Source organism: Tachyglossus aculeatus, chromosome X4 (genome assembly GCF_015852505.1).
Source record: "Tachyglossus aculeatus isolate mTacAcu1 chromosome X4, mTacAcu1.pri, whole genome shotgun sequence".
In the NCBI taxonomy this organism is placed as follows: domain Eukaryota; kingdom Metazoa; phylum Chordata; class Mammalia; order Monotremata; family Tachyglossidae; genus Tachyglossus; species Tachyglossus aculeatus.
In genome coordinates, this window is record NC_052098.1 from 46,754,329 (window position 1) to 46,781,389 (window position 27,061).

Below are 27,061 nucleotides of genomic sequence, written 5' to 3' on the forward strand. Positions count from 1 at the left end.
TGATTGAATTAATAAATATAACTGAATGAATGAATGAATAAATATAACTGAGTGAATGAATGAATAAATATAACTGAATGAATGAATGAATAAATATAACTGAGTGAGTGAATGAATAAATATAACTGAATGAATGAATAACTATTATTGAATGAATGAATGAATAAATATAATTGAATGAGTGAATAAATATAACTGAGTGAATAAATGAATAAATATAACTGAGTGAATGAATAAATATAACTGAATGAATGAATGAATAAATATTATTGAATGAATGAATAAATATAACTGAGTGAATGAATGAATAAATATAACTGAGTGAATGAATGAATAACTATAACTGAATGAATGAATGAATAAATATAACTGAATGAATGAATAAATATTATTGAATGAGTGTATGAATAAATATAATTGAATGAGTGAATAAATATAACTGAGTGAATGAATGAATAAATATAACTGAGTGAATGAAGGAATAAATATAACTGAATGAATAAATAAATATAATTGAGTGAATGAATGATTAAATATTCAATTGAATGAATGAATGAATAAATATAATTGAATGAATGAATAAATATAACTGAGTGAATGAATAAATATAACTGGGTGAATGAATGAATAAATATAACTGAATGAATAAATATAACTGAGTGAATGAATGAATAAATATAACTGAGTGAATGAATAAATATAACCGGGTGAATGAATGAATAAATATAACCGGGTGAATGAATGAATAAATATAACTGAGTGAATGAATGAATAAATATAACCGGGTGAATGAATGAATAAATATAACTGAGGGAATGAATAAATGTAACCGGGTGAATGAATGAATAACTATAACTGAATGAATGAATAAATGTAACTAGGTGAATGAATGAATAAATATAACCGGGTGAATGAATGAATAAATATCACTGAATGAATGAATGAAAGGCTGAGCTGGAGGAAGGCCCACTTCGGCTCTTGCTCCTTCTCATTGGCGGAGCGCAACCTAAGCCCCGCCCCCTCCGCGGCGGGGCCGCGCGCGCATGCGCGCTCCTCGGCCCGGGAACCGGACGGGGGCCGAGAAGGGACAGACTTCATCGCGCAGGCCGGCGGCGGCTCTGTAGGCGGCCGACGATGGCCGGCGCCGTGCGGGGCCCGGGAGCGTCGGGGCCTCGGCGGGGAACGACGCCTTGCGACTGCGGGAAAGCGGGCCTGGAGACAGGTGAGAGGCTTTTGGGTTTCTGAAGGCGGCGGGAATGACGATTATTCATTTATTTATGAATGAATAAATGTTGGGCGGGGACCGTCTCTAGATGTTGCCAACTTGGCCTTCCCCAGCGCTTAGTACAGTGCTCTGCACACGGTAAGCGCTCAGTAAAGACGGTTGAACGAGTCACGTGACTGGGGGGGGGCGCGCGGAAGGGGAACCTTCTATAACGATTATTGCTACTGCGCGCTCAGGACGTCCAGTAATAAATAAACATCATGATAATAATGGCGTTTATTAAGCGCTTACTATGTGCGAAGCACTGTTCTAAGCGCTGGGGAGGTCACCAGGTGATGAGGTGTCCCGCGGGGCTCCCAGTCTTCATCCCCATTTTCCAGATGAGGGAACTGAGGCCCGGAGAATAATAATAATAATGATAATGATGGCATTTGTTAAGCGCTTACCCTGTGCAAAGCACTGTCCTAAGCGCTGGGGGAGGTTACAAGGTGATCAGGTTGGCCCACGGGGGGCTCACAGTTTTAATCCCCGTTTCACAGATGAGGGAACTGAGGCCCGGAGAGGTGAAGTGACTTGCCCAAAGTCACGCAGCTGACAGTTGGAGACGGGAGACCTGGGTTCTAATCCTAACCCTAGCTTGTTAGGCGTCCTGGAGTGAGTCACTTGATGCTTCTGCTGTTTATCACAGGTTACTTGTACCTATCTATTCTATTTATTTTATTTTGTTAGTATGTTTAGATTGTGAGCCCACTGTTGGGTAGGGACTGTCTCTGTATGTTGCCAGTTTGTACTTCCCAAGCGCTTAGTACAGTGCTCTGCACATAGTAAGCGCTCAATAAATACGATTGATGATGATGATGTTTGGTTTTGTTGTCTGTCTCCCCCTTCTAGACTGTGAGCCCACTGTTGGGTAGGGACTGTCTCTGTATGATGCCATCTTGTACTTCCCAAGCGCTTAGTACAGTGCTCTGCACACAGTAAACGCTCAATAAGTACGATTGATTGATTGATTGTTAGCTGCCCTGTAGTGAGTCACTTGATGCTTGTGCGGTTTATCACCACGGGCCCAGGCAAGAGAATAAGAAAACGGAGAGCAGAGAAGCCATTTGTCCAAGGCCACATGGTAGACCAGTGACAGAACTCATCATCAATCGTATTTATTGAGCGCTTACTATGTGCAGTACTATGTGCAGTACTATGTGCAGTACTATGTACTAAGCGCTCGGGAAGTACAAATTGGCAACATATAGAGACAGTCCCTACCCAACAGTGGGCTCACAGTCTAAAAGGGGGAGACAGAGAACAAAACCAAACGTACTAACAAAATAAATAGAATAGATATGTACAAGTAAAATAAATAAATAGAGTAATAAATATGTACAAACATATATACATATATACAGGTGCTGTGGGGAAGGGAAGGAGGTAAGATGGGGGGGATGGAGAGGGGGACGAGGGGGAGAGGAAGGAAGGGACTCAGTCTGGGAATAAACGAGGCCGCTTAGTCTAAAGGGAAAGAGCTGGGGCCTGGGAGATGGGAGACCTGGGTTCTAATCCTAACCTTAGCTTGTTAGGTGCCCTGGAGTGAGTCACTTGATGCTTGTGCTGTTTATCACCACGGGCCCAGGCAAGAGAATAAGAAAACGGAGAGCAGAGAAGCGATTTGCCCAAGGCCACACGGTAGACCAGTGACAGAACTGGAACTAGAATCCAGGCTTTCTGATTTACAGCCTCTGTGCCCTGATCCGCAGGGCCATATTGCCCCCCGTGCTGCTTTGGGCCTGTTTTCTCATCTGCAAAATGCCTGATCTCCCTATCTGTTAGACCGTGAACTCCGTAATAATAATAATAATGATGATGGTATTTGTGAAGCGCTTACTATGTGCAAAGCACTGTTCTAAGCGCTGGGGAGGTTACAAGGTGATCAGGTTGTCCCACGGGGGGGCTCACAGTTTCAATCCCCATTTTCCAGATGAGGTAACTGAGGCACAGAGAAGTGAAGTGACTTGCCCAAAGTCATGCAGCTGACAGCTGGCGGAGCCGGGATTTGAACTCATGACCTCCGACTCCAAAGCTCGTGCTCTTTCCACTGGGATGGAGAAGCATGGATGGATGCTTCTCCGTAAGGGATGGAGATTATGCCTTATTCGATTCTCATGCATTTGCCCTTCTAGACTGTGAGCCCGTTTTGGGGTAGGGACCGTCTCTATATGTTGCCGACTTGTACTTCCCAAGCGCTTAGTACAGTGCTGTGCACACAGTAAATGCTCAATAAATGCGACTGAATGAATGAATAGGAAGCACTTAATAAACACCACAACTAAGAGAGCGCCTGAAATCGACCTAGTCCAGGTAGGCTGTGTGGATGAAGGGAGTATTTTAGACCTTCCACCACCAACAAGCAGGAGCGGTTAATTAGGTGAACTCCTATGCTGATCAGGGGTGTTCAGAGTGACACCGATTTGTGGAAAAGGTGCCCTCTTAAACAGTGTCAGCAACTCTCCCTTTCCAACTCTTGCATGATGAGTTGCCACAAAGTGTGCTGCTGTGAAATTTCCCCATTGTTAACTGTAATGATAGAGGTAATAATAATAATAATGGCATTTATTAAGCGCTTACTATGTGCAGAGCACTGTTCTAAGCGCTGGGGGGGAGGATACAAGGTGATCAAATTGTCCCACGTTGGGGCTCACAGTCTTAATCCCCCTTTTACAGGTGAGGTAACTGAGGCTCAGAGAAGTTAAGTGACTTGCCCAAGGTCACACAGCAGACATGTGGCGGAGCCAGGATTCGAACCCATGACCTCTGACTCCAAAGCCCGGGCTCTTTCCACTGAGCCACGCTGGTAGGGACTGTGCATGTATTATGCATTTGCTTTCCCCGCCTAGCACTTAGCAGCTTAGCACTTATTAAGTGTTTAATTACCACCATAACCAACCAACTAAAGAGTCAAGCAGATTCTATCAATAGTATTTGTTAAGTGTGTATGGTGTGCAGAGCACTGTACTAACCATTTGGGAGAGTAAATTAAAGTTAGTATCAGTCCACTGTATTTATTGAGTACCTACTGTGTGCAGAGCATTCATTCATTCATTCAATCGTATTTATTGAGCATTCAGTCGTATTTATTGAGCACTTACTGTGTGCAGAGCACTGTACTAAGCGCTTGGGAAGTACAAGTCATCAACATATAGAGATGGTCCCTACCCAACAACGGACCCACAGTCTAGAAGGGGGAGACGGACCCATTTATTTACATGTAGAGCATTGTACTAAGTGCTTGGGAGAGGACAATGTAACAGTCTATAGACACATTCCCTGCCCATAGCGAGCTTACGGTCTAGAAGCAGTGTGGCTCAACGAAAAGAGCCCGGGCTTTGGAGTCAGAGGTCATGGGTTCAAATCCCAGCTCCGCCAATTGTCAGCCGTGTGACTTTGGGCAAAGCACTTAACTTCTCTGTGCCTCAGTTACCTCACCTGTAAATGGGAATTATGACTGTGAGCCCCCCAGGGGACAACCTGATCACCTTGTAACCTCCCCGGCGCTTAGAACAGTGCTTTGCACCTAGTAAGCGCTTAATAAATGCCATTATTATTATTATTAGAGGGACTGTATCCATGATTGCTCTTCTCTAGGAGCTTAGACTATTTCAATTCCATCCAATTTTTGCACCTGCCATTAAATTTTGTCCCCTTCAAGTACAGCAGTTTGTTCTGGTGATTCAAGATATGTTGTTTGGTATTGAAAAAATATCCCCAACATGTACTGAAAGAAAATTTGATGATAGATGCATGCAGTGTACCTGGTTTCCCACGGGAACTAGTTTTGCAGTTGGTTCTATTCATTGTGTTTATTGATGGCCTAGACAAAAGAATCGAGAACGGGATCAGTCATTTTCCCAGTGATAATAAATTGGGCAGTGTTGCCAGACTTTGAAAGTCAGAAAATAATTCAGAAAAACTTAGACAAATTAAAATGGGCCTTCAAAAGCAAGGTGAAATCAGTAGGGACAAGTGCAAGGGATGAAGTAGCACAAATGCAGTGTGGGGAAATATTGGCCAGGCCTAATTTAGGGCAGAAAAGACCTAGGAGCCAGGATTGACCATAAACTGAATATAATTAAGCAGTGAAGCACTGTTTTTTTAATCTATGAATCAATAATGATGGTTTTTGTTAAGCGCTTACTATGTGCCAAGCACTAACCCCCAACGTATTTGGTCACCACCTTTTTAAAAGGGCATAAAGAAATGAGAGTCCAGAGAAGAGTAAAAATGATTAAAGCATGGAGAAAATGGGTCCTAAAAAGAAAGGGCAAAGGAATTTGGATTGTTTAGCCTTAAACAGAGAAGGCTCAGAGCTTTCTTAAAACTGACTTCCAATATGTGAAGGGTTTTTTATGAAGAGTTATTCCTCAGGTCTACTGAGGCTCCAGCAAGAGCTGATGGACTTCTCAGTATATCAGTAGTATTTATTGACTTCTCAGTAAATCAGTAGTATTTATTGAGTGCTTACTGTGTGCAGAACACTGCACTAAGCGCTTGGGAGAGTACCATACATTAGACATGATCCCTGTCCCCAAGGGGTTTATAGTATAATGGAGGAGCCAGACATTAAAATAAACTGCAGATAGGGGAAGCAGCAAAGTGTAAGAATACGCACGTAAGTGTTAAGGGGCTGGGATAGCAAGGGATACAGACCCAAGTGCATAGATGATGCAGAATCAATCAATCAATCAATCATATTTATTGAGCGCTTACTATGTGCAGAGCACTGTACTAAGCACTTGGGAAGTACAAATTGGCAACATATAGAGACAGTCCCTACCCAGCATTGGGCTCACAGTCTAAAAGGGGGAGACAGAGAAAGGGAGAAGGGAGAGCGAATTGGGTTGGGAAAAGAGAGGCTAGTCAGGATAGGCTTCTTGGGGGAAATGTGATTTTAGTAAGGTTTTGAAGATGGGGAGAAGGGGCAGTCTGTCAGGTATTAAGCAGGAGGGAGTTCCGGGCCAGAAGGAGGATATGGGCAAGGGATTGACTGCAAGAGAAACCCGATCGAGAGGCAGCAAGTCGGTTGGCCTGAGAGGAGCGAAGTCAGCGGACTTCATTCACAATGATTTAAGAGAAAAAGTCACTATCAGTTATTAAATACTGGAATGGGTTACTGAAGGGAAGTTTTGGAGCCTCCATTCCTGACGAGCTATAAGAAAAAACAAACTAGGAAGCCATCTGTCTTCCTTGGTTGGGGCATTCACTTGCCTGTTCCTGGGAGGATAAGACAGATTACTTCTGAAGGTCCCTTCCTGATAATACGTCAGGTTCTGTGGTTCTGTTTATGGTAGCCGACTAGGCCGCTGAACATCATCAATCATATTTATTGAGCGCTTACTAGGTGCAGAACATGTAATTGGAGGATATACGTCTCTATATGTTGCCAACTTGTACTTCCCAAGCGCTTAGTACAGTGCTCTGCACACAGTAAGCGCTCAATAAATACGATTGAATGAATGAATGAATATACTTTCCATACTAGCAAACATAATACTATTGCAGAAGTTGTTCTGTGATAGTAAGCTCTTAATGCGAGTAAATAAATGGATGATTGTTGAATTGGAAGTATGAAAATCACTCCTATAAGATACATCTGGACTGAGCTAATTTAGAACATGATAAAATAGTGGAACAGTGACGCTTATTGACAGAGTGTTCTGGCTTTAAGAACTATGGCAAGATCAGAGAGAGAAGGTAAATCAGTATGTCTGGTGAAGGAGCTCAGATAAAGCGAGGGCATGGGTTCTAATGCCGGCTCTGCCACTTCATTCATTCAACCGTATTTATTGAGCACTTACTGTGTGCAGAGCACTGCGCTAAGCGCTTGGGAAGTACAAATTGGCAACATATAGAGACAGTCCCTACCCAACAAAGGGCTCACAGTCTTGAAGGGGGGAGGCAGACAAAAAAACAAAACAAGTAGCTAGGTGTCAATACCATCAGAGTAAATAGAATTATAGCTGTATACACATCATTAGTAAAATAAATATAGTAAATATGGACAAATAAAATAGAGTAATAAATATGTACAGATATGTCTACTTTGTGACCTTGGGTGAGTCACTTCCCTTCTCTGGGCCTCAGTTATCTCATCTGAAAAATGGGGATTGAGACTGTGAGCCCCACCTGAGACAGGGACTGTGTTCAACCTGATTTGCTTCTATCCACCCGAGCGCTTAGTACAGTGCCTGGCACATAGTAAGTGCTTAACAAACACCATCATTATTAAATAAATGCGGGGCTTAAATTATATCAAAGTAAGCCAATTTTCTTGGGGACCAAGGTGGGCCTGCATTCAGTTCAAACTTTTGGAGAAATTGGGGATTCGTTATATGCTAGCTTTAAAGCAAAAGTCTGTACTTCTGGTTACCTGCCCACATAACAGCGAGATTTTTATCCGAGCAGTAGATGATAATAGTGTCCTTAATCATCTACGTTAGCTGAGTATATTATAATGGGTAAAGGCCAGATTAATGGGAAAAAAAGATATAATACTTAATGCCATATATCATTTGTTTATGCCGAGTTAGGATAATCTCCCCTACTCCTTTGCACAAGTTCCCTTTGAGAAGTAATTAATGCTGTTCAGGAAATGAAGCAAAGTTGCTGGATCGATCTTGTTCTAGTCTGGAAGAGCAGAACTCCATAGGATGAGTCCTAAAGCATAGTAATCCTTTGAGCCTGGGTAAATACCGTGCGTGTGATCTTTCTGAAGTGCTGAAATCTCGAGGGATGTATGGCGCACCCGATTCATTCGCCCATAATGCAGGGGTTGAATTTTTGCAGAACTCCATGTTAAGGAAAAACTCACACCGTAGTCACGTCTGACGCCACGTGTGTTTACATAAGCCTTTTTTTCTGACACGGTTTCTGAATAAGCTGGCCTTGTTAGGTGAGCTTTCCTAAGTTCCGTAACAGTGAAAATGTAGTGAAAAGGCCTGTTATGCATGGCAGAACTGAGCATCCGAAGGCCAGAGTACTGGCCGTTCATGAAAAACCTGTACGTGTGCCAGAGGTAGAAAGCGTAAACGAAGGGGAGCTCAACAGTACCCTCACTGTGATCTCAATTTTTCACCTGAGCTATCGTGTGAGGAATGTTTCCTGTAAATGGTCAGTCCTCATGACACATCCCTACCCAGTTAGATTTTAGCTCTTTTTTGCAGGTTTAACCCCTTTCATTTAAAAGTGTCCCCCAGAACCTCAGGCCAGCAAACTTGGGGTTGTCCTAAAAGCTGAAGAGCACCATTACTGCTACCAGCTGTTATTAATATGTTATTTGTCCACTATTTCCAATTGAATAGTCTTTTGCTTCCGTAGGAAATATTTTAACAGAGCCAGTTGGTTTCATAGAATCGTGTTTCTCCGCAAAGAATGGTACGCCAAGGCAGCCATCTGTTTGCAGTTTGTCCCGGGCTTGTTTGAGGATAAGAAAGGATATCTTTAACAATCCCGAGCATTCCCTAATGGGTTTGGAACAGTTTTCACATGTTTGGTAAGTTGCATACTCACCGATGGTTTGGGGAAGAATTACTGTTGGCGATGACATTTGTTGAGAGTGGGCTAAATGCAGCGCCCTGTAACTCAGCCCCGGGAGAAAGATACCAGGCTTATGATGCGGTCGTTGTCCCGGCCCCAATCTAAAAAGTGGGGAACTGGCTGGAGACACACAAAGAACTTGAATAAACACGGGAAGAACCATACATGAAGAATCGATCAATCCGTCCAAAGCCACACGAGCTGCAGTTCATTACGGCTAAAGGGAGTTTTCGAGCACCTCGCTTCTCCTGTGGGGACAGTCCAACAGGCCCACTCTTTGGAGCGTCGTACCAGTTAGTAAGGGGGTGCCGTGACTCCAGCCGCTCTACCGGAGCGGGTCGGGACTGTCACTGTGGTGGTGGCGGATGACACCACTCAGTGAAACCCCAGGTGTCCAGTGAAGGGGGAGCCCTGGGCTACATGGCTCCCGCAGTAAAGAACCGATTGAACCGGGAAAGGTTTTGCCTTCCCAAAAGCACATTCACTATTCAGTCCACCTTGACAGAGCTTCCTCACGGCGTGCAATCTTAACTGAACCAATTGGCTATATAGAATCATGTTTCTCAGCAAAGAATGATATGCCCAAAGTGGACCACGGTGCTCTGGCAATCCTGGTTGCTGCCATCTTTGGCTTGTGGCACTTGTGGCTTGTGATCTCCCTGCCTCTAGGCTACACTGTACTCTGATCCCCAGGTCATTTGTCCCAAATGTCGCTCAGCCCATATCTCCCCGCTCCTCAAAAACGTCCAATAGTTTCCCATTCCTCTCTGCAGCGAGCCAAAATTACTATCAGCCCTAAGGAACTCCGTCACCTCTTTTCCTCCGTTTTATCCTCTCTCTTCCCACTGCATCCCACCTCACACTCTTTAGTCCAATCAGACTAACCCCTCACGGTGACTCGTTCTCATCTCTCCCGCCCCATCCTCTCATTCAGGTTCCTCCCCGTGTCTGGAACTCCCTCTCCCTTCTGATCTGACCCACCGCAGCTTTCCAAATCCTTTGGAAATCCAAACCCTTTTCCAGATCTTCAAAACCCTTTGGAAATCACATCACTTCCAGGAGGCCTTTCACAATTAATCGCTGAGCTCCCCACTTTATATCCTCCAATGCCACTTCAGCCCTTCTGTGCCACCTAAGCACTCGGGTACTAACACCCTTGATGTAGCTTTTATATCCTCTATTTCTGTCTCCATCCTGTAACTTATTTGAAGTGTCTGTCTCTTCCACTAGATTGTAAGCACTTCAAGGGCAGGGGTCATGTGTATTAATATCTGTGATACTCTCCCGAGTGCTTAATACTCTGCTCTGCATTCAGTAGGTGCTCACTAAGGGCTGTTCTTTGATTGAGAAGCAAGAGAAGACTGTTGGGAAGTACTGCACTGGGATGCTATTTAACAAATTGTGTTCTCCCAAGGTAGTTGACACACGAGATCATGCAGTGCGGGTCGATCTCCCAGTCAGCCTCCTGTTAAATTACTCTCAGCCTCATGACGGGCCAGGGCCCTAAGCCAGTTTCCAAGTTCAGATCGATCTCAATACTTGTGCAGGATTGCATGGAGGACACAGGTGTTGTGGAGCGATGGAAGTCACTTCACTTCTCTGTGTCTGTCACCTCGTCTGCGAAGTGGGGATTAAGGCTGCGAGCCCTAGGTGGGTTAGGGTCAGTGTTCAACCCGTTTCTCTCATATCTGTCCCAGTGCCCGACACATAATGATAATAATGATGGCACTTATTAAGCGCTTACTATGTGCAAAGCACTGTTCTAAGCGCTGGGCAGGTTACAATCAATCAATCAGTCAATTGTATTTATTGAGCGCTTACTGTGTGCAGAGCACTGTACTAAGAGCTTGGGATGTACAAGCTGGCAACATATAGAGACAGTCCCTACCCAACAGTGGGCTCACAGTCGAGAAGGGGGAGACAGAGAACAAAACCAAACATACTAACAAAATAAAATAAATAGAATAGATAGGTACAAGTAAAATAAATAAATAAATAGAGTAATAAATATGTACAAGCATATATACATGTGCTGTGGGGGAGATCAGGTTGTCTGTCCCACGGGGGGCTCACAGTCTCAATCCCCATTTTCCAGATGAGGTAACTGAGGCACAGAGAAGTGAAGTGACTTCCCCAAAGTCACACAGCTGACAATTGGCGGAGCCGGGATTTGAACCCCTGACCTCCGACTCCAAAGCCCGGGCTCTTTCCACTGAGCCACACGGCTTCTCCACTTGAGCGCTTCGCAAACGCCATACAGAACTGTACTGGAATTTATCTGGGAGAACATAGCGTAGTACGAGAAGATATCCCATTGTGATGCTTTTCTACTTGTTGAAAAGGATTGTCGTTTTTTTTCCATAGGATTTTATTTGTTTTTCATAAAAACGGCCATTTGAGTAGGAAGGCAAAAGTCCAGCCTCCCAGACTAAACGGAGCCAAGACCGGAGTCTTCTCCACAAGGAGTCCCCATCGTCCCAATGCAATAGGACTGACTCTTGCAAAGCTGGAAAAGGTTGAAGGTAACGTTTCATAACTCTCGGTTTTCCTCTGAATTCCCAGAGTTCAAAGGCAACGCTTGCAAAATCACTGTCTGGCTATGCCTTGACAGTCGAAGCCTCACAGAGGGTAGGGGCAATTATCCAAACAGTACAAGCCCAGAAATTCATTCCAGGTAATTAATTGCTTTGGGTTCAGTAAGCCTGGGTAATTAAGGCTAAGTTCTGCTAGTTACCTGGATAATTGCCTCAGCCTTCCTTTTTGTTTTACCTGTGGAGACTTAGCCTTTGTGTTCGCCCTCTTAGCAACTTTGCCCTGGAAAGTGGCCAAGGTTTTACCAGTTTTTTTATGACATTAAATTATGAACAGATCACCTCTATAGAAAATTAGGCCTTGTTAATATGGAAACTTGATTCCTGGAAGTTTCTTTTCCCTTCTGCCTTTCTAATTCATCTGCCCAAACTGTCCTGAGTTCTTTTCTATCTTCAGTGCGCATGCCATTTTCAGTAATGGATATTTTGGCCCAAAGGGGGAAAGATCCTCTGTCGCCTTTCCTACGGTTCCAAGTGCAAGCTATCCCGCGAGCTGCACGTGTGTAAAAGCAAGTTTAGACACCAAAGAGACCATTTTCTTTCAGTTTTCCCAGCTGAACAAGTGGTCCGAAGCGCCGATTGGCCGTTATTGACTGCCTTAACGTTAGGACCTTTTCCATGGAGCTAGGAGACCGTGGTGGTGGGTTTTCTTTACACATGGAAAATAAAAAATAATTACCAAAACGCTGGTGAATATTCCAGCACTTCCTAGTGGTGGCAGGTGGCCAGTGGGAGTTATTTAGATGACCCAGCTGCAATTAGAAAGAGGGGTCAAATAGATACTATTAGAAGGCATGAATCTATATTCTGGCTCTCCATTTACTGCCGATCTGGTCTTGTATAGGATATGTGCACTGGTTCCCATAGATCCGTAAGGCATATCCCGAGCTTGATGAGTTGGGATGAATCAACACAAAGTAGAATCTGGCCAGGCTGGGTTGGGGCACCTTTCTGACATCCCCACAGTCCCCCTCATTTACGGCACAGGGAGTGGCTGGCTGCTGATTGGGTTTTCCCAAACCAGAAGTGAACATGAGCCTCGCTTCAAGGGAACACTGGCCCTTGTGCGCTATTTTCTGCTCTTGCCCGATTGTCCCCTGGGCTGCTGGGATTGTTCATTTCCAGCACCCAACTAGCACATGCCCTCCCCTTCCCCACAGTCCCTTAGAAGTATTTTACCTGGGTTTACACCCAGGCCGGCTTGGACTCAGACCAACCTTGATTTCCGTAGACTGGGGTTCTGCTCAGGCTGGGCAGGGATGCCTAAGATGCCTAGAATGCCTAGGAAGGGATGGTCCGGCCTGGAGATTTCTAGCCTGATCGGGGCTCTCCATTGTGGACCATGTTAGTATTGTTTGTTTGCCCTCCGGGGTCAAGCTTTTTGGTAATCCAGTTACTTTCATTAGCACGTAAGAATGGCCATTTCTGGATTAGACCGATGGTCCGTCTAGCTCAACAGCCTGCCTATGACAGTAGCAATGGGCTATCTGGAGGAACGATCGATCAATCGGACAGTGGTATTTTTTGAGTGCTTTGTGTGTGCAGGCACTGAACTAAGTGCTTGGGAGAATACAATGCGACAGAGTCGGTCGCTCTCCCTTATATGCACCCTAATGTTTAAGGATATACTTACGATCTGATATCCCTATATTCAGTCATCTCCGATGCCTCTCTTAAACGGACCTACCTATTTAAAACAGCAGTATCCATTTTTGAAGGTGGTTCAGTCCCAATATGTTGGCAAAAATGCCACACCCGAGTCCGAATGGTATGTGGAAGAGGAAGGCAGCAGAATAAAACAGCCGTCATTACGGCACAGCTGTCTGCTTGCCTTGTCCCTGCTGCTGCTTCTCCAGCTGAAGTGACCAGGAGACCAGGAATTGAGTTTCTCACTGCTTCTTGGTCAAATCGGGTACTCGTAAACACTAATTAGAACTTATCACCGGGGCTTCAAAAATTGCCATTCCATGAAAATCAATTTTTTTCCACAGAACAGAAGAGTGGGGTGCCCCGCTCCCTTTTGAGGATCCGTTTTTTTGTTCCTCTTTGGCCAGGTTGCCCACGGGACAGTTGGCAATGCCTGCCAGCCACCAGTGATAGGTGGAAGCAACAGGTGCCTGGGTGACTGAGATGGGAGGGGGGTGCCTGTTCTTTGTCACCAGCACTCTCCCCCCCGTCCCTTCTCCCCCACACCCATCCATTTAATTTTTTGAGTCCTGCTGGTCACATTAAAGAGCTTTAGAAATAATGGGATTATTGGCGAAACTACAGACGTGCGTTATTTTAATTTGAGGACGAATTTACTGCTTGGTAGGGATGGATACGATAACTGTTTTTCTCTTTTTTTGCATCACAGGAGGAGTCATATATCTCTCTGGAATTGATATGATAAATGACACCCCCGTCCTTGACATAAAGCCATACATAGCCGAGTATGATACACCAAAGAATGTGCTTAAGCCTTCAGATGAATTTAATTTACCGGGTGAACGATACAAGCAGAGAAATTGGCCACAGCCTGTGAACATCACCGGAAATTCTGATCTGGGACAAACAGCAGTGAGCAGAGACCCGTATCTCCCCTGTAACACTGAAGAGAAACCCAGAATAGTGGAAGAAAACGATGTTAAATGTGATGGCTCTGCAAAAATGATACCACACGTGTCAAAACGCAGTGGCTCAACAGCAGCTCTTTCTTTAGAAACAAGTAGTAACCCAAGCGCACAAATTAATGAGCGTCCGCTAAAGGGTGGTATTTCCGATACAGATCTCAATAATCTGTCAAGCCATAACGGGGAGAGGACGGAAGATGACGAGGCCTCTTTAGAAAACAGTTCAGAGACTCAGTCCTTGCAGCTTTCCAACATTTCCAGTGTAGTGCCGTCCTGGGTGTCAGACTCCTCTGTTGCTAGTCTCCACGTGCGCTTTACACCTCATGCGGAAATGGATCTTGAACACTTCAACTCAGGAGCTGATAAAGGTACCTTCATTTACCTCACACTCTACTTAAGCTTCTCAGCCACATTCATCTCTCTTTTCAACGTTATGATGAGCACTAGTTATGAAATTAAACAAGGATTGGTGTTTTAGGGTCCTTGGGAAAGTAGTTTATTGGGGGCTATATTGATTACAGCTCAGTATGAACTTCTGGAAAGAATGGTGTGAAAAACTAGAAAGATAGAAAACTGTACTTCGTTGGCAGTGCCCTCTTCTTTTGAGATAGGGAATTTTCCTGAAATGCTTGCTACTGATTTCCTGTCATATAAGGACTCCTTGTATGTCCGAGTGAGCCGCTATCGCACTGTCAAAATTTTGGACCCAAGTAGATCTCCAAAGCCAAATGGGGGCAGTTGGGCTTCTTCCTGCATTGGAGTGCCCAGCTCTCTCCTTATTTTGGAGTCAGCTTCATGATTGTTTCAGCTTTGTTTTGGGCTTCTCCTTGCCCTCCGTAGTAAACTTGAATCGCTACTCAGAGAATCTCTTTCTCCCTTCAAGGCCCTGCTGAGAGCTCACCTCCTCCAGGAGGCCTTCCCAGACTGAGCCCCTTCCTTCCTCTCCCCCTCGTCCCCCTCTCCATCCCCCCATCTCACCTCCTTCCCTTCCCCACAGCACCTGTATATATGTATATATGTTTGTACATATTTATTACTCTATTTATTTATTTTAATTGTACCTATCTATTCTATTTATTTTATTTTGTTAGTATGTTTGGTTTTGTTCTCTGTCTCCCCCCTTTTAGACTGTGAGCCCACTGTTGGGTAGGGACTGTCTCTATATGTTGCCAATTTGTACTTCCCAAGTGCTTAGTACAGTGCTCTGCACATAGTAAGCGCTCAATAAACACAATTGATGATGATGATGATGATGATGAGAAGCAGCTTGGCCTAGTGGATACAGCATGGGCCTAGGAATCAGAAGGACCTGGGTTCTAGTCCCAGGTCCTCCACTTGTGTGCTTTGTGACCTCAGGCAAGTCACTTCACTTCTCTGTGCTTCAGTTACCTCATCCGTAAAGTGGGGATTAAGACTGTGAGCTCCATGTGGCACAGGGACTGTGTCCAAACTGATTAGCTTGTATCTACCCCAGCGCGTAGAACAGCGCTTGACAACATAGTAAGCGCTTAACAAATACCATCATTATTATTATTAGAGCTGCAAACAGTGATATGAAAGTTTTACTTCTGTAGCTCTGAGTGTGATGTAAGTGCTACCGTTAGTTGCCTTGATCGTCCGTCTATCATCCATCTGCTGGGCTGGGACAGTGAAGCATTGAATACTCCCTCGAATATCGGAAATGCAGGCGGGCAGGCGGACCGACTGGCCGTGAAAGATCCAGCTCTCCCTCCATGTAAGAGCTTGAACAGAGTTGTGCAGCCTGTGAACACTCAGTCAATCAATCAATCAATCGTATTTATTGAGCGCTTACTGTGTGCAGAGCACTGTACTAAGCACTTGGGAAGTACAAGTTGGCAACATACAGAGACAGTTCCTACCCAACAGTGGGCTCACAGTCTAAAAGGGGGAGACAGAGAACAAAACCAAACATACTAACAAAATAAAATAAATAGAATAGATATGTACAAGTAAAATGAATAAATAAATAACTAGAGTAAGAAATATGCACAAACATATATACATATAAACAGGTGCTGTAGGGAAGGGAAGGAGGTAAGATGGGGGGGATGGAGAGGACGGGGAGAGGAAGGAAGGGGCTCAGTCTGGGAAGGCCTCCTGGAGGAGGTGAGCTCTCAGTAGGGCCTTGAAGGGAGTATTTTGTTGGCAGGGGAGAGAAACTGTAGTGGGCTAATTCAGAGAGGTAAATTGTGAGCATAAATAATTTCAACCTCAATGCTGAGATTCTTATTCAATCATATTTATTGAAACTTTAAACTTTATTTTTTCTTTATTTCAGATGGTAGTAAAAGCCCATTCAAGTATTTTCGTTCAGCACAGGAAGCAAAGCGTGCCATTACCGTTATATTATCTGCTGACCCCCGATCTGTCTACCGACGGAAACAATGTCAAGATCGTCTTTTCTATTTCACCGTGGACAGAGCCCATATTACTTGCTGGTTTGGAGATGGATTTGCAGAAGTGCTGAGGATCAAACCTACAGAGCCTGTTGCAAGCGGCACCCGTGGTGCTTGCTCGACGTCCCTTTGAAATCTGTTTGGTGTTACTCGCTCCCAGTAGTGTTCAAAATGCTGGTAGTCTGCCAACCAATTGAGCACAGTTAGAAGCGGTATATACTGTAAACTACTTGGGCGAGACCTCATCTATCGATTTGATTCGATATGTGAATTCTCTGTCAGCCCTCGGTATCTTAAATAATGGGGCTGACTTCCCTTTGGAAGCCGGTCAGTCAATCGGTGATATCTATTGAGCGCTTACTGTGGGCGGAGCACTGCGCTAACTGCTTGGGAGAGTACAGTCCAACAGAATTGGAGACACGTTCCCTGCCCACAAGGAGCTTACAGTCTAAAGGGGGAGAATATCGAACAGGGTTGCTTATATAGTCCTCCTTTGAAGCTAGACTGGAGCCTTCTCTGCAGTGAGACAGTACTCCTTTCTGATCCCAACACCTTTGAATTCCCTTGTTCAAACTCATTACGAGGAGAAAAAAATAAAATCAAGCAATCCGAATGGGAGTTGTCAAACTAAGCAAAGTAACTTTATGATGCTGCATCATACTCTGCAGTGCACACAGTAAGCGCTCAATAAATACCATTGATCGATTGATTGAAGATGCACGTTCCCTGCCGTAAAGGACTCACAATCAAATGGTGGAGACCGGCAGACATAAATGATTTACAAATAGTATGTTTAGGAGGAACATTTTGCAAATGCAAAAGAATGAAATATTTATCCAGCTAATTAAGTACGCATACGTTCACACGTGCTGAGGATGGGAATAAAATACAAGTGCACCCTCGGTTCCCGTGAGCCCTGATATTTAAAATCCCCCTAGACTGTAAGCTGTCTACAACTTCTGTTATGCTCCCCCAAGCACTTAGTATAGTGCTCGGTACGTGGTAAACGCTAAATAAATACCGCGTCATGATTGCCGCATCGTGTGCTGATTGTTGACGTAGCCCAGGATCCAAAAGCCCCATCCGACACTGTGTCCAATAAATGTAGAGAATTAATTTCCCTTCCCTGCCCCTCTCCCTTTCTTGCTGTGTTTACTTCTGGCTCGGCGCTGTTTGGAGCAGTTTTCTTCCCCCTAGCCGGGCCCCTCTGTCTCTCGTCTCCCCGCCACAAACGCCGTCCCCAATCTCCTTCATTTTTTTTAAAAAAAAAAAGGCAAATGAGCCTTGTTGGAGATGGGCTGATAAACTCACCAGCAGACCAGGAGACAGAGGGCTTGGCTACGTCCCCTCCAGCCGCCACCCAGCAGCCTCAGGAAGAGAGGGGAGGAATAGAAGAAAAAGGAGGGGCACGAGGGTGAACACATATCGCAGGCTAGGGAGAAGTGGCGGAGGGTCTCGAAGCCAATTGCGAGGAGTTTTTTAGTCCACGTGGCAGATGGCTAGCCGTTGGAGATCTGTGTCTTTTTCAGTGATCCTTTCTAAGGGAGGCACCTTTTGACACCTGTCTACATGTTTTGTTGTCTGTCTCCCCCTCCTAGACTGTGAACCCGTTGTTGGGTAGGGACCGTCTCCATATGTTGCTGACTTGTACTTCCCAAGCGCTTAGTACAGTGCTCTGCACACAGTAAGCGCTCAATAAATACGGTTGAATGAATGAATGAAAGGCCAAGAGAACGTATTCATTGTAGATGACTGAAAATTTTTGCGTTACCTTTGAGCCTGAAGAGGACTTGATCATCTGTGTTGGGGTTAGGTGGTTTTCCTGTCTTTCTGAGGAGGCAAGCCTCTCTGCCTCCTGAGAATCCAAAAGGTCATCCATCTCCGCATTGGATCTTGGGGCAGAACGAGCTGTAACGGAGCCACATTTCCAACAGGAACTCCTTTGAAATGTTCTCATGTCAACAGAGGAAAAATCAGTAAAAGAAGTTGATTCGTGGCCAGAAGTATACATGGCCTGCAGGCAGGCAAAAGAGTAATATTATCATAGTCTGATCGTAGAAGTTATATCTGCTTATTTTAACCAGAGAAAACGCATACGTACCAGCACGTGAGGGTGTGTTTTGATAATCAAATCTGAATGACTTTGTACTTGATTGATCATGCTTTGAAATGCGATTTTACTGGTTCTGTTGGTTACTGGCAGAAAGTCATGTGCCTAATGATTTTATCCTGGGATGCGTGCCACTAGCTGAATGCTTCAAGTTACGCTGCTGCTGTCGTAGATGTTGTCTTTGTGAGTAATTGAAATACTTCTTATTCATGGATCCTCAGGTCCCTTGTCCTCTTTCTCCTATAACAGTTATTTGCCACTCAAAATTCTCCGTAATTCAGCTCTTCCTCCCCAATTTTGACTTTAACATCTAGAATTAAAGTATTTGCTGAGGAAGTCAACGTTCCCATTTGAGACTCGATCTGACTTGGAGTCCCTGTGAAGTTTATCCACCCCAGGACTTGAATGGTCTTTCCCTGTGGCACATGAGGAAGCTGGGATCATCATCATGCACCTAAGACCCCTTCACGGATATAGAAATTTGTATTGCCTTTGGTCCAGTACAAGGAGAAGAAGCTTTTTCTCTGGGCAACTTTTGCAAAATGAAAGAAGCGAAATTATATCATGAGCTGTTCTCCCACTGTGTCATCCTGAGACTCCATTTCCCAGCCTGTCTTGCCAAGGCCGAGTCGGGAGAGGCTGAATCAGGGTCACTACAAATTTGAGAACATTGCGTGAGGAGCCTGAAAATTAATCCTTCGACTGCAATGTTCTTGAGCTCTTATAGTGTTCGTTATCCTTGTGTGCTTCTGTTTATTTTGTCTTTCCTCAGGTGCCTGTGCTCAGCCTTCCACCCTTCATTTTCGATTGTGAGCCCCCTGAGGGCTAGGGGCTGAGTCTTATTTGTCTTTTAGAGAAGCAGCGTGGCTCAGTGGAAAGAGCCCGGGCTTTGGAGTCAGAGGTCATGGGTTCAAATCCCGACCCCGCCAATTGTCAGCCCTGTGACTTTGGGTAAGTCACTTCTCTGTGCCTCATCTGTAAAATGCGGATTAAAACTGTGAACCCCTGGCAGACAACCTGATCACTTTGTAACCTCCCCAGCGCTTAGAACAGTGCTTTGCACATAGTTAACGCTTACTAAATGCCATCGTTATTATTATTATTTTACTGTATTCTTCCCCAGGGCTTAAGCAGGGCTTGTTACGCAGTAGCCACTCACTAACTTAGAATGGCTAAATGAATGAATGAAGGTAAGCTCGCTGTGGGCGGGGAACGTGTCTACCGACTCTGTTGTCCTCTCCCAGGCGCTTAGTACAGTGCTCTGCCCACAGTAAGCACTCAATAACTAAGTTTGAATGAATGAATGAATATGACTGAATGAATGAATATGACTGACTGAATGAATGATGAGCTACCCAATTACAGTTTTGGCCTCTGCTCTTTGGGGCCTGTAGAGGACACCCTTGACAACTGTTTCTCTTCCCTGGGGGAGACACTCCCCCAAATTCATGCTTTCCACTCACATACATGGGGCTCTCCATGATCAACTCTTTTTTTTATGGTATTTGTTAAGCGCTTACTATGTACCAGGTACTGTACTAAGTCCTGAGGTAGATAAAACCTAATCAGGTTGGACACAGTCCCTGTCCCGCATGGGGCTCCCGCATTTTAAGGGAAATGACTTGCCCAAGGCCACACAGTTGATAAGCGGTGAGCCAGGTCCTTCTGTCCCCCAGGCCCCAGCTCTGTCCACTAGGCCAGGCTTCTTGTATGTTATTTTGCCCAAAGAATGTTGTAGCATTTATTGTTACAGACTGGGTAAGCATTAAAAAAATGGCATTTGGCGTAAATCTTTGAATTTGGTGGGATGAAGACTTTTGCGTGGCTAGCAGAGGGATGACGAAAAATCCCCCACCCCTGCTCTGAAATGGAAACTGTAGTCATAAATGAAGAGGACAGGGGCAGGACGGGGGTGAGAGGTTGGCAGCAAGATAGGGGAGATGGAGGTGCGGTGAGTGGGTGGGCATTCGAGGCGTGTAGTGTGTGGGCTGGATTGTAGTAGGAAATCAGTGAGGTAAGTTAGGAAGGGGACTGTGAGCCCACTGTTGGGTAGGGACTGTCTCTTTGTTGCCAACTTGTACTTCCCAAGCGCTTAGTACAGTGCTCTGCACATAGTAAGCGCTCAATAGATACGATTGATTGATTGATTGAAAGGTAGTTGAATGCTTTAAGGCCAATAGCAATGCTGAGCGTAACTGTAAGCAGCTCAGCCAGTGCTGGTGTGTGTTGGTTCAGTTGTCATATCACATGTCACAGGACTGGCTCATCTGCTGAACCTGCCCATAGAGCAGGGTCTGACTTCCCCTGTTGGCAAAGAAGAGCCCTTTTGGAATTTTCATGCCTTCTAAATGACTCCGAATTGGAAAAGAACATATGAGCAGAGGAATTTTAGAATAATTGTTGGTTTGGAAGCTCATTATAGCAAGTTCAGAACATTTGTTTCTGTTCTCGTTGACAGCCAGGATGCTGTCCACCTGGGAAATGGAGATATTGTAGGGAAATGTACCCGTTCTCTATTCCCTGCTTGCTCTCAGGGATGGGCTGGGATGAGGAGAGGAGGGGAATGGCTGAGATGGGGGTGGGAGGAAGGGGAAAGGGAAAGAGGGGGAGGGAGAGAGAGGTCGGCAGAACGGAGATGACTGATTCCACTTTACCTAGGAAGGGCGGGGGGTTGACAGAGTAGCAGTCTCGACCACCAGCTCTCCATTTCTGACTCTGATCCAGAAAAAGGACTCCCTTTTTGAACAGATCTATACATAGAATTCCAGAAATGGAATCAATTCTGCTGGAACACCATTAGTCAGAGGGCACTATGGTGCAGTTATACTCTCTAAACACAGGCGTACCTGTATGCAAAATTGTGGCCTTCTTAAAGCTCACTATAACTTGTTCCCTGGGACCTACTTTGGAACCGCAGAGCAAAAGGGAAATAAATCTTGGCAACTACTTTCTCAGACACCTTTCAATTTCGCTTTCCTACACATCGAATATTGCTTCACACTTTTGAAATGAGAACACATAACGTGCTTGAAACACAAATAGGCTGTTGAATAACTAATTGCTTAGCTTTAACCCCAGTGAGATAACTAATTGTCTCACTGAAGTGGTGTGGCCTAATGGATAGAACACGAGCTTGGGAGTCAGAAGGACCTGGGTTCTAATCCCTCTCCGCACTTGTCTTCTGTGTGACTTGGGGCAAGTCACTTAACTTCTCTGTGCCTCAGTTACGTCATCCATAAAATGTGGATTAAGACAGTGAGCCACATGTGGGACATGGACAGTGTCCAACCTGATTAGCTTGTATCTACTCCAGCCCTTAGTGCAGTGCCTGGCACATTCATTCAATCGTATTTATTGAGCACTTACTGTGTGCAGAGCACTGTACTAAGCGCTTGAGTAAGTAAGCACATAGCACTCATGAAAAGCCATTAAAAAAAAAATTCTGATCCACATGGCCCTCACAATCTAAGACGGAAGGAAAGCAGTTATCCTTCATTTTACAGATTAGGTCACTAAAGCACAGACCGGTTAAGTGACTTGCCTCAACTCACACAGCAGGTCAGTGGCACAGCTGGGACTAGAACCCAGGTTTCCTGACACCCAAGCTCATGTTCTTTACACCAGACTCCCTGCTAAGATGGGGTGAACTGGTGGAGAGCCTTGATTATGCGAAGTTCTTGCTTGCTACGGAGGGAAATGGGAAGCCAGGTCTTGTGTGAATAAGCTCCGTGGAAAAAGAATGAGACCTAATCCCAACTCTGCCCGCTGGCCTGCTGTGTAACCTTGCGCCAAGTCATTTCACCTCACTGTGCTTGAAGTTTCTTCATCTGTAAAACGAGGAAAATAATACCTGCCTCTCCCAACCTCACCCGGATGCTGTGAGGATAAAATCAGATAATTGACATGAAAGCCATTTGGACAAAAAAAAGAGTACAGTACTCTAAATTCACGCAATTGCTATTATTCGCCCCACCCTATGCCCCAGTATTCTGCTTTTGCAAGCTCCTCCTCCACGGCACTCTCACCAACATGGAAAATAATGGGAATGCTGTATTTGAGGTGAATCCCCACAGTCATTAACACTGCTCCATAGCCGCCTCCGTGCTTTTGGAAGAATTTAACTACTGTATTTCATTTGTTCAGTATTTATTGAGCACTCACTAGGTGGAGGTAGCAGGAGGAGGAGTAATGGTGTTTATTAAGCATTTACTGTGTGCAGGAGACTGGGCAAAGCACTGAGAAAGAAGATCCAGTCCTTAGCTCTCAAGTGCTCCCAATATAAGAATAAAGGGAGAAGGGGGCTGGCGATGGACACATTAGGAGAAAGTGAAGCAATAAAAGCACAAATTGAACAGAAAAGATGAGGACAGGTATAAATACAAAATAGAAGCTGTAGAGTACCGGAGCTGGACGAGCCACAGAGCATCAGGCTTCTCCCGGCTCGGAGTCCAACAGTCTTAGGCATGGCGAAAGCCACAACCGCGGCCTTCCCCGTGTCCTCCATTCTTTGGAGGCGGCCCTGTGCTGCCTCTACTTCTGTCCCTCCTGTGGAGATGGAGCAAGTCTGGTCGGGAAGGAGGCCCCGGGGTGACCTGGCGACAAGGTTCTCCAGTGGTTTGGGAGGCCGAGACGTGCACAGCCGCGGCTTGTCTATACCACTGGAAAGGGGTGGAATGCTTTACGTGCTGCTGCAGGAGAATTACATGGGAGAAAACCCAGACCCTCAAGCTTACAGTCTAATGCAGAAGGGCCAGGATTGACAAAAATACCCAACAAGTAGACAAAACCCGCAAGTACCGTAGAACCTGAAGCTCACTCAGGGCCACAGATAGCAAGTAGGTTGATGGTGGGGGAGACCACGGTTCCTCTTATGTTATCACTGGGTGCCCTATGAACTGCAGCTTAGGTGGCTTTAGTCAAGGTGCCCGTTGGAAGCTATGCTCCACAAGGCATAGCTGATCCTGAAATCGGATCTTGAGGACTGTGAGAAGGTTTAAATTATTCGGGTAGGATTGGAACCGGTTGGATTTAGGTCTAAACTATAAGCTCATAGTGAGCAGGGAACCTGTCTACCAGCTCAGTTGTATATTACTCTCCCAAGAACTTAGTACAGTGCTCTGCACCCACTAAGCACTCAATAAATACCTTGGATAGATTAGGTCTTGAATTTTTTTTTCCTGGGAGGACCCAGAAAAGGTACACATCATTTGTATCCGACTTCACCACACAGGGTGAAAATGTTAGTGATTGGTGATTAGGTTCTGTTAAATGCAGGGACAGCAATAACCCTGGGATAGAGAGGGGACATGGGAAAGGCAAAGGTGATAGGAGAAACAGCCAAAGGGAGCCAGCCCAGAGATGCTTGGAAAAGAGACAAAAGAACAGGGGAACTGGATCTCTTTGGGGCTTCCAGGCAATCAATCAATCAATCAATCAAGCAATGGTATTTATTGAGCACTTACTATGTGCAAAGCCCAGCCACTCCTTCCCAAAATTCTTCTGGACTGGTTCTCCTCTCGTGCTCTTTACAGCATTTCAGGAAGGGGTGGCAGGATGGGTATTAACACTTCAGCAACTCCTGTCGCGTGGGCAGGAATTTCTTGTAACCCGCTAATATTCCCTCTGCTTTGGGAGCTCATGAAATGCCTCTTGGTCACGTTCCAGATGTTTGGTCAGTGCTGGGCTCTAGAGCAAGAGTCTAGGACGCCTCACGAAATGCCTGCGTGTGGCTGTCCGCTCCCCCGTGATGCAATCATGATGCAGGATAAATCCTGAGCCAAACGTGCATGAACATAGACCAGATTTGAAGATCTCAAATTACAGTTACAGCTTTCGCGTACCAATCTGAGCACCGGGAAGCGTCAGCGGTTGGATAGACAAGCATGAATAGGGCTACCAGAGCTGTCTTGGCAGCTTGCTGGAGAAATATGCCCGTTCCATTCAGTAACATTGCTCCTTAACCGTGACTCTGAAACATTCCCGTTCAAAAAAAATAAAATGTTCGGTCTCCCTCGGACCAAACATCAGCCTAGGAACTGTGCAAGCTCAGAGCAGGCGGTTTCTGGTTAGGTTTCCGAGTTGCAGTTGCCATGGACCCACTGACCTTCTATTTTTATTTTTTTCTTCTGAAATTGGTGTTCGCGATGAGGTCTGCTCCACCACCAACATGAACCCCGTATTGGCAGCTGAATCGCTGAACTCCTACACTGTTGGAGAATGACTCCTCCACTCCGTGCACTCCCAACTTGTGCAACGTGATGAAGTTTGGGATAATCTGGTGTGGAGGATGGGTCTCTGCCTGTACTGGCTCAGCTCATTAGGCAGCTCCACCTGCCTCCTAGGTGTCTACTTGTACCTACCCGTCATCGGCAAGCGGGAGGCATGGAAATGAGACCCCTCCTTAAGCGCTCTCCCGTCTTGTTAGCCCGCGTGCCCAGTAAACTCACAAGTCTGGGGCTCTGTAGAAAGGATCCTGATGTCCACCCCTTTGTCTTATAGCTTTTTGCCTTTGGCAGTGAAGCACTTTATGGTTTTTCTCTGCCTGTGGTCCCCTAGAGTCGGGATCAGATGTTGGTTCCCAAATGCTGCCTCGGAGCTAAATGAAGAAAACTCATTCAGGGAAAGCACCTTTAGACGAGGGGTGGAAAGGCTATGTAGGTACCATCCAGGGGAAAGGAATTTGAGTAGTGTCGGCTTCCTAGGTAGCGCCAGGAATTTGTGATGTAATGATGTGGGTGGGAGCTAAATTGTTGCTTGTGGCATCAGGAATCCCAGGCAAAATGTACCTGCAGAAAGTATATGCCAAAGGCCAAGTCACTTTGCAAGTATACCCATCCTGCAAGTGCTTTATTGGCTGCTGGCATCTATTAAGATGTAAATATGCTGTGCATAGTGTGGGAGGGTTCAATTAGATCCAGGTGAGACCATGCAGCCGGGCTAACATGAATAAGCTTTGCAAATATGTGGTTAATAACCGTGTAGCTCTGTGTTGATTCTTAATCCTACATAATTAGTAGATAAATAATTGCTTAGAGAATGGAAGGCGCTGATGGATGGTGCCTCTTCATTTGGGTGAAGCTAATGATCCATAATGGATTCAGACCCGCCCTTTGTAGAAGTGTTGATGGGTTTTCTTCTGGAGGCTGCCTGCATGAGAGGCTCAACTCTGGAAGGCAACTGGCTCCCTGTAGAACATTCTGGGAGGATAGTTCATTTGACCCAGCAGAGACAACAACCGATTTGTTGAACCATCTAAAGACGGGCCCAAGGGTTGGAGGGAGGGGGTTAAGAGGCTTTCCACGATGCCTGGTTTCGTCTGGTCTCCATCAACTGACTCTGCAGCCAGGCTGGGTGTGTGACATCTATCACTCAAATGAATGCCCGGCTTAGACTGCCTGTAGGGGAAGAAGCAAACCATCTGGGTGACATAATTTCTGAGCATACTAGAGAAATTGACTGGGAGGGAATGGGTTCTAGCCTGTGTGCGTATAAATAACGCAGACTGGGAGGGGGAAAGGAGAAATATTATCCCTCCCACCGACTAACAGAATTCAAGCCACTCTGGAGCAAGAAAGTTCTTGGCACAGCACTACTGACCCTAAAAATCAATAGTTTTGTACAGTCAGTCAGTCAGTCAGGGAGTCAATCATATAGTGTGCAGAGCACTGTACTAAGCGCTTGGTAGGGTTCACTATAACAACAAAGAGATACATCCCCTGCCCACAACATGCCTACTTCTGGAGGAAACAGACATTGATATAAATAAATTACCGATACGTACATAAATTCTGTGGGGCTGGGAGGGGAGATCATCATCATCATCATCATCAATTGTATTTATTGAGCGCTTACTATGTGCAGAGCACTGTACTAAGCGCTTGGGAAGTACAAATTGTCAACATATAGAGACAGTCCCTACCCAACAGTGGGCTCACAGTCTAAAAGGCGGAGACAGAGAACAAAACCAAACATACTGACAAAATTTCCCTGCTCAGGCAGGGAAAGCCTCTTGGAGGGGATGTACTTTCAAATGAGACTTTGAAGGGGGAGAGTAATTGTCTTGGATATGAAGAGGTAGGGCCCTCCAGGCCAGAGGCAGGACGTGGGCAAGATAGTTGAAATTGAGGAACAGTGAGAACGTTAAAGGAGCAAAGTGTGCGGGGTGGGTTGGAGTTGGAGAGTGGTGAGGTGGGTGGGGGCAAGATGATTTGAGTGCTGGGGAAACCAACCTCAGACTGGTTCATTTTGGTCTGGTGAATGGTGCCTGTGAGGAAGAAGCAGTGAGGCCTAGCGCACAGAGTGTGAGCCAGGGAGTTAAAGGACCTGGCTTCTAATGCCAGCTTCCACTTGTCTGCCTATACAACCTTGAGCAATTCAATTAAATTCTCCATGCCTCAGTTCCCTCTTCTGTAAAGTGGGGATTCAGTATGTTCTCCCTCCCTCCTAAATTGTGAGCCCCATGAGTTACAGGGACCTGAACCGATGTTGTATCTAGCCCAGCCCCTAGCACATAGTAAGCACTT

General features: G+C 45.4%; 1 protein-coding gene across 2 annotated transcripts; it reads left to right on the forward strand.

Moving 5' to 3' along the window:
* Nucleotides 1-1,110: 1,110 nt before the first annotated feature.
* TRMO (tRNA methyltransferase O) lies at nucleotides 1,111-18,051 on the forward strand. Of its 2 annotated transcripts, XM_038770003.1 has the most exons (5): nucleotides 1,111-1,222; nucleotides 8,591-8,765; nucleotides 11,174-11,331; nucleotides 13,757-14,380; nucleotides 16,312-18,051. In XM_038770003.1, exons 1-5 carry the CDS (start codon nucleotides 1,135-1,137, stop codon nucleotides 16,560-16,562), a joined length of 1,296 nt encoding a protein of 431 aa, XP_038625931.1. In that variant the 5' UTR covers nucleotides 1,111-1,134; the 3' UTR covers nucleotides 16,563-18,051. The 2 variants fall into 2 exon arrangements, with proteins under 2 accessions (XP_038625931.1, XP_038625932.1); XM_038770004.1 differs by lacking the exon at nucleotides 8,591-8,765 and having other exon boundaries at nucleotides 1,155-1,222.
* The last annotated feature ends 9,010 nt before the right edge of the window (nucleotides 18,052-27,061 follow it).